General features: G+C 68.5%; 1 protein-coding gene across 1 annotated transcript in view; it reads right to left on the reverse strand.

Annotated features, from left to right (window-relative positions):
* Window positions 1-7,186, reverse strand: part of EMC10 (ER membrane protein complex subunit 10) — a 16,498-nt gene extending 9,312 nt beyond the window's left edge. Inside the window, exons 1-7 of the mRNA XM_039718210.1 lie at window positions 7,052-7,186; window positions 6,741-6,835; window positions 5,365-5,606; window positions 4,737-4,867; window positions 4,428-4,486; window positions 2,057-2,237; window positions 757-814 (exon numbers count right to left, since the gene is read on the reverse strand). Of these exons, the coding sequence (XP_039574144.1) occupies window positions 757-814; window positions 2,057-2,237; window positions 4,428-4,486; window positions 4,737-4,867; window positions 5,365-5,606; window positions 6,741-6,835; window positions 7,052-7,120 (835 nt within the window). The 5' untranslated portion in view covers window positions 7,121-7,186. The remainder of the gene's footprint in view (window positions 1-756; window positions 815-2,056; window positions 2,238-4,427; window positions 4,487-4,736; window positions 4,868-5,364; window positions 5,607-6,740; window positions 6,836-7,051) is intronic.
* Window positions 7,187-7,521: the final 335 nt, after the last annotated feature.

The raw sequence follows: 7,521 nt of genomic DNA on the forward strand, positions 1-7,521 counted from the left end.
GGGGCACGGACACGGGCAGGGGGACAGGGACAGGGACAGGGACAGGGACAGGGACAGGGACAGGGATGGGGACAGGGGGATAGGGACAGGGATAGGTCAGGGGGACAGGGACACGGGGACATGGGGACAGGACAGGGACAGGGACAGGGACAAGGACAGGGGGACAGGGACAGGGACACGGGATGGGGAGAGGGACAGAGGACAGGAACAGGGGACAAGGACAGGGACGGGGAGAGTGACAGGGGACAGAGGAGAGGGGACAGGGGACAGGGGATACGGGGACATTGGAACATGCTGCTGGCACCTGGGACAGCCCAGGCCCCCTGCCCCAGGTGCCATCCCTGTGCCCCCAGTGCCACCTCCAGCCCAGTGTCCCCAGTGCCACTCCATGTCCCCATGTTCCCAGTGCCACCCCTCTCCCCATGTCCCCAGTGTCATCCCCATGTCCCCACTGCCACCCTCAGCCCGGTGTCCCCAGTGCCACCCCTCTCCCTGTGCCCTCAGTGCCACTCCCACATCCCCAGTGCCACCTCCATGTCCCCATCCTGTCACCCAGCTCAGTGTCCCCATGTCCTCCATGCGCCATGTCCCTGTCCCCAATGTCCCCAATGTCCCAAATCCCCCCAGTGTCCCCCATGTCCCCACTGCCCCCAGTGTCCCCAATCCCCCCAATGTCCCCAGTGTCCCCTCAGTGTCCCCAGTGTCCCCAATGTCCCCAATCCCCCCAGTGTCCCCTCAGTGTCCCCTGTCCCTCACCCAGCTCGAAGGAGTGCTCCAGGCTCAGGCTCACCCGGCAGCTCTCGGTGTCACCGGCCTGGGGGGACACGAGGGGACACGGGGTGACACCGGCACAGGGACACCAGGGTGACACGGGGTGACACCAGCACAGGGACACGAGGGTGACACGGGGGGTGACACCAGGGCAGGGACACCGGGACAGAGACAGCAGGACAGGGACACGAGGGGACACGGGGTGACACTAGCACAGGGACACCAGGGTGACACGGGGGGTGACAACCAGGACAGGGACAGCAGGACAGAGACAGCAGGACAGGGACACGGGGTGGGGGACACGGGGGTGGCACCAGCACAGGGACACGGGGAGGGGACACGGGGTGACACTAGCACAGGGACACCAGGGTGACACGGGGGGTGACACCAGCACTGGGACACCAGGGTGACACGGGGGGTGACACCAGCACTGGGACACCAGGGTGACACGGGGGGTGACAACCAGGACAGGGACAGCAGGACAGAGACAGCAGGACAGGGACACGGGGTGGGGGACACGGGGGGCACAGGGACACCGGGACAGAGACAGCAGGACAGGGACACGGGGTGGGGGACACGGGGATGGCACCAGGGGACAGCCCGGGGCGGGCTCCCCGCAGGCCTCATGAATATTAATGACCAGCCTCATGAATATTAATGACCAGCCTCATGAATATTAATGACCCGCCCCGCGCCCTCATTAACGCCAATGAGGCTCCGCAGCCTCAACCCCCTCATGAATATTAATCACCTGCCGGGAGCCAGAACCGCCCCTCATTAGCATTAATGAGGTGGAACCGGCGGGCTCGTTAATTTGAACCCGAACCTCATTAATATTCATGAGGGCATCACACGGCCCGCCCCTCCCGGGTACGGGGCTATGTTAACAAGACCCTAATTAATATTAATGAGGGCAGCCCCCGGCCCCGCCCCTCGGGGATCCCGGCATTTGCACGCCCCCTAATGAATATTAATGAAGGAAAACGACGGCCGCCATTGGTTTATACAGCCCCTCATGAATATTAATGAGGGCGAACACGGGCTCTATTGGCGGTCACGCCCCCTAATTAATATTAATGAGCCCGTCCTGCCCGGGGCCCTGATGAGCACCGAGTACCGGGTACCGGGCACCGAGTACCGGGTACCGGGCACCGAGTACCGGGTACCGGGCACCGGGTACCGGGCCCCGGCTGCTGTCCCCGCCCCGAGGCCGCTCCCCCGGGGATCCCGGTACCGGAGCCGCCCCGGCAGAGCCCCCCGGTGCTCCCGAGCCCCCCGTGCTCACCCTGGCTCCGGTGCCGGTGCCGGTTCCCCCCCGGCAGAGCCCCCCGGCCCGGCCCAGCGCCGTCCCCGCCGCCAGCAGCGCCAGCAGCGGCCACGGCGCCGCCATCTTGGAGCGCGGGGCACGGCGGGAACGGGGCGGGGCCATCGCCGGGGGCGGGGCTACGGCGGAGGGGGCGTGGACGCTGTGCCGAAATGGGCGTGGCCAGGGTGAGGGGAGGGGCTTCTGTGAGGGGGCGGGGCCAGCGCGGGGTTTTTCCCCCCCCCCCCCCAAATCCAGCCCGGGAACCCCCAGGACGGACAGAGGGAGGGGCAGCCCCGGGACACGGGTGGGGACCGGGACCGGGATCGGGACCGGGATCGGGATCGAGATTGGGATCGGGACCGGGACTGGGATTGGGATCGGGATCGGGATTGGGATCGAGATTGGGATCGAGATTGGGAACGGGACCGGGATCGAGATTGGGATCGGGATTGGAACCAGGACCGGGATTGGGATCAGGATCGGGATCGGGACGGGGATGGCAGCCCCGGGACACACAACGGGGGGCGGGAGCAGGAGCGGGATCGGCACCGGGACCGGGATCGGGATCAGTATTGGGATCGGGACCGGGACCGGGATCGGGATCAGTATTGGGATCGGGACCGGGACCGGGATCGGGATCAGTATTGGGATCGGGACCGGGACCGGGATCGGGATCAGTATTGGGATCGGGACCGGGACCGGGATCGGGATCAGTATTGGGATCGGGACCGGGACCGGGATCGGGATCAGTATTGGGATCGGGACCGGGACCGGGATCGGGATCGGGATCGGGATCGGGATTGGAACTGGCCCTGGGACTGGGGTCGGGGTCGGGATGGCAGCCCCGGGACACGGGTGGGGATAGAGATTGGGACTGGGATCGGGACCGGGACTGGGATTAGGACCGGCATTGGGATCCGGATCGGGATTGGCACCGGGACCGGGACTGGGATTGGAACCAGGATCGGGACCGGGATCGGGATTGGAACTGGCCCTGGGACTGGGGTCGGGGTCGGGATCGGGATGGCAGCCCCGGGACACGGGTGGGGATCGGGATTGGGATCGGGATTGGAACCAGGATTGGGATCGGGATCGGGATCGGGATCGGGACGGCAGCCCCGGGACACACAGCGGGGGCGGGATCAGGAGCAGGAGCGGGATCGGGACCGGGACCGGGACCGGGATCAGTAATTGGGATCGGGACCGGGACTGGGATTAGGGCCGGCATTGGGATCGGGATCGGGATTGGAACTGGCCCTGGGACTGGGGTCGGGGTCGGGATCGGGATGGCAGCCCCGGGACACGGGTGGGGATCGAGACTGGGATCGGGATGGGCACCGGGAGCGGGATCAGGACCGGGATCGTGATCGGGACTGGGATGGGGATCGGGATCAGGATTGGGGCTGGAATCGGGACTGGGACCGGCATCAGGATCGGGATTGGGATCGGGACTGGCACGGGGATGGGGATGGCAGCCCCGGGGGGATTGGGATCAGGATCGGGATCGGGACGGGGATGGCAGCCCCGGGACACACAACGGGGGGCGGGAGCAGGAGCGGGATCGGCACCGGGACCGGGATCGGGATCGGGATCGGGATCGGGATTGGGATTGGAACTGGGATTAGGGTCGAGGTCGGGGTCGGGGTCGGGATGGCAGCCCCGGGACACGGGTGGGGATAGAGATTGGGACTGGGATCGGGACCGGGACTGGGATTAGGACCGGCATTGGGATCCGGATCGGGATTGGCACCGGGACCGGGACTGGGATTAGTATTGGGATCGGGACCGGGATCGGGATTGGAACTGGCCCTGGGACTGGGGTCGGGGTCGGGATCGGGATGGCAGCCCCGGGACACGGGTGGGGATCGGGATTGGGATCGGGATTGGAACCAGGATTGGGATCGGGATCGGGATCGGGATCGGGACGGCAGCCCCGGGACACACAGCGGGGGCGGGATCAGGAGCAGGAGCGGGATCGGGACCGGGACCGGGACCGGGATCAGTAATTGCGATCGGGACCGGGACTGGGATTAGGGCCGGCATTGGGATCGGGATCGGGATTGGAACTGGCCCTGGGACTGGGGCGGAGGTCGGGGTCGGGACGGCAGCCCCGGGACACGGGTGGGGATCGAGACTGGGATCGGGATGGGCACCGGGAGCGGGAGCGGGATCAGGACCGGGATCGTGATCGGCTGCGGGATCGTGATCGGGATGGGGATCGGGATCAGGATTGGGGCTGGAATCGGGACTGGGACCGGCATCAGGATCGGGATTGGGATCGGGACTGGCACGGGGATGGGGATGGCAGCCCCGGGGGCGGGCGGGGAGCAGGACCGGGACCGGACCGGACCGGACCGGAGCGGGGCAGGGCCGGGCGGGGCCGGGCGGGGCAGCGGGCGGGGCGCTCACCTGGCAGGTGCCGGAGCCGCCCCCCGAGTGCTCCGCGCACACCTGGGGCGAGGCCGCGGCCCCGGAGCCGTCGCAGCGCTCGGGCTGGAGCAGCCGCACCTGCGCCTCCCACAGCACCTCCCGCGGCGGGGCTGGGGGGGCGGGCCGTGAGAGGGCACCTGGGGCACCTGGGCACACCTGGGGCACACCTGGGGCACACCTGGGGGACACCGAGCCCGCACCTGGGCACAACTGGGGGAGGGGCGCTCACCTGGCAGGTGCCGGAGCCGCCCCCCGAGTGCTCCGCGCACACCTGGGGCGAGGCCGCGGCCCCGGAGCCGTCGCAGCGCTCGGGCTGGAGCAGCCGCACCTGCGCCTCCCACAGCACCTCCCGCGGCGGGGCTGGGGGGGCGGGCCGTGAGAGGGCACCTGGGGCACCTGGGCACACCTGGGGCACACCTGGGGCACACCCACCCCGCACCTGGGCACAACTGGGGCACACCTGGGCACAACTGGGGCACACCTGGGGCACACCTGGGGCGCCTGGGGCACACCTGGGGCACACCTAGGGCACACCTGGGGCACCTGGGCACACCTGGATCACACCCACCCAGCACTTGGGCACACCTGGGGCACCTGGACACACCTGGGGCACACCCACCCAGCACCTGGGCACAACTGGGCACACCTACCCCGCACCTGGGCACACCTGGGCACACCTACCCTGCACCTGGGCTCACCTGTGCCCAGCTCAGCCCCACCTGGGGCTCACCTGTGCCCATGTCAGGCACACCTGGGGCTCACCTGTGCCCGTCATGGACACACCTGGGCTCACCTGTGCCCACCTCAGGCACACCTGGCGCTCACCTGTGCCCATGCCAGCCCCGCCCAGCGCTCACCCGTGTCCTCCACGCGGCCCCAGCCCGCGATGTAGCAGCGCTGCAGCCCCCGCGGCGGCCCGGCCTCGCTGACGCAGCCCAGCTGCACGAAGTCGCTGCATTCTGCGGGCGGCTGCAGCTGCAGCAGCGCCACGTCCAGCCCCGGGTGCCGCCGCGCCCGCAGCACCCGCCGCACCTGCGCCTCGGGCCCGGGGTCGCTGAGGTCGGCGGCGCCCAGCACCACCCGCCAGGCGCTGACGTTCCTGCGGACACGGCACCGTCAGGGGAGCCGGCCCGGGGCACGGCACGGGGGGCGCCTGGGGGGCATCCCGGGACATCACGGGACGTCACGGGACATCCCAGAGCATCCCGGGGACATCCAGAGACATCCCAGGGACATCCCAGAGCTTCCCGGGGACATCCCAGAGCATCCCAGGGACATCCCGGGACATCCCAGAGCATCCCGGGACGTCCCAGAGCTTCCCAAGGGCATCCTGGGACACCCTGAGGGCATCTCGGGACATCACGGGGATATCCCGAGACATCCAGGGACATCCCAGAGCTTCCCGTGGGCATCCAGGGACATCCCAGGGACATCCCAGAGCTTCCCGGGGACATCCCAGGACATCCCAAGGGCATCCCGAGGCCATCCCGGGGGCATCCCAGGACATCCCAGGATATCCCAGAGCATCCCGGGGGCATCCCGGGACATCCCAGAGCTTCCCGGGGACATCACGGGGACATCCCAAGGGCATCCTGAGGCCATCCCGGGACATCCCGCATCCAGATAGTCCCAGAGTTTTCTAGGGCCATCCCGGGGACATCCCGAGAGCATCCCGAGGGCATCCCGGGACATCCCGCATCTTCCTGGGGCCATCCCGGATAGTCCCAGGGACACCCCAAGGCCATCCCAGATAGTCCCAGAGCTTCCCGAGGCCATCCCAGGGACATCCCGGAGCTTTCCGGGGCCATCCCGGGGCCATCCCGGATCATCCCAGCCCATCCTGGAGCCTCCTGGCACCTCCTAGAGCTCCCCAGGACCATCCTGGATCATCCTGGAGCCAACCCGGATCATCCCGGGCCCATCCCGGGGATATCCCGAGTCCATCCCAGCCCCATCCCAGCCCCATCTTGGCTCCATCCCAGCACATCCCACTCCATCCTGGCCCATCCTGGGTCCATCCTGGGCCATCCCAGCCCCATCCCGTGCCCATCCCGGGGATATCCCGTGCCCATCCCGGGTGTATCCCGTGCCCATCCCGTGCCCATCCCGGGTGTATCCCGTGCCCATCCCGTGCCCATCCCGGGTGTATCCCGTGCCCATGCCGTGCTCACCCCGTGCCCACCCCGTGCCCACCCCGTGCCCACCCGGTGCCCACCGCGGCCGTGCCGCTCACCGGGCGCGGGGCAGGCAGCGGGCGGCCGTGAGCAGCCAGCCGGGGGCGATCAGGCTCCCGCCGCAGACGTGGCCGCTGCCGGCCCGCAGCGGGTCCTGGATGCTCGCCAGCCCCGGCCAGGCCCCGGCAACGGCCCCGGAGCCGCCGCCGAACTCCCGTGCCCACCCCGTGCCCACCCCGTGCCCACCCGGTGCCCACCGCGGCCGTGCCGCTCACCGGGCGCGGGGCAGGCAGCGGGCGGCCGTGAGCAGCCAGCCGGGGGCGATCAGGCTCCCGCCGCAGACGTGGCCGCTGCCGGCCCGCAGCGGGTCCTGGATGCTCGCCAGCCCCGGCCAGGCCCCGGCAACGGCCCCGGAGCCGCCGCCGAACTCCTCGGCCATGGGCTGCAGACCGCAGGTACCGCTGGGGACAGCGACAGCCGTGGGGACAGGGACAGAGGGACAGGGACACGGGGACAGGGATGGGGACAGGGACAGCCGTGGGGACACAGGGGACAGGAGCGCCCACCCCGAAACTGCATTCCCAAAACTCCCATCCCGAAACTGCCATCCCAAAACTGCATTCCCAAAATTCCCATTCCAAAACTCCTATCCCAAAACTTCCCATCCCAAAACTCCCATCCCGAAACTCCCATCCAAAAACTCCCATCCTAAAACTGCATTCCCAAAACTCCCACCCCAAAATTCCCATCCCAAAACTGCATTCCCAAAAGTCCCACCCCAGAATTGCATTCTCAAAACTCCCATCCCAAAAATTCCCATTCCAGAATTTCATTCCCAAA

This window comes from Passer montanus, unplaced genomic scaffold, assembly GCF_014805655.1.
Source record: "Passer montanus isolate IOZ18808 unplaced genomic scaffold, ASM1480565v1 scaffold394, whole genome shotgun sequence".
NCBI classification, from domain to species: Eukaryota; Metazoa; Chordata; class Aves; order Passeriformes; family Passeridae; genus Passer; species Passer montanus.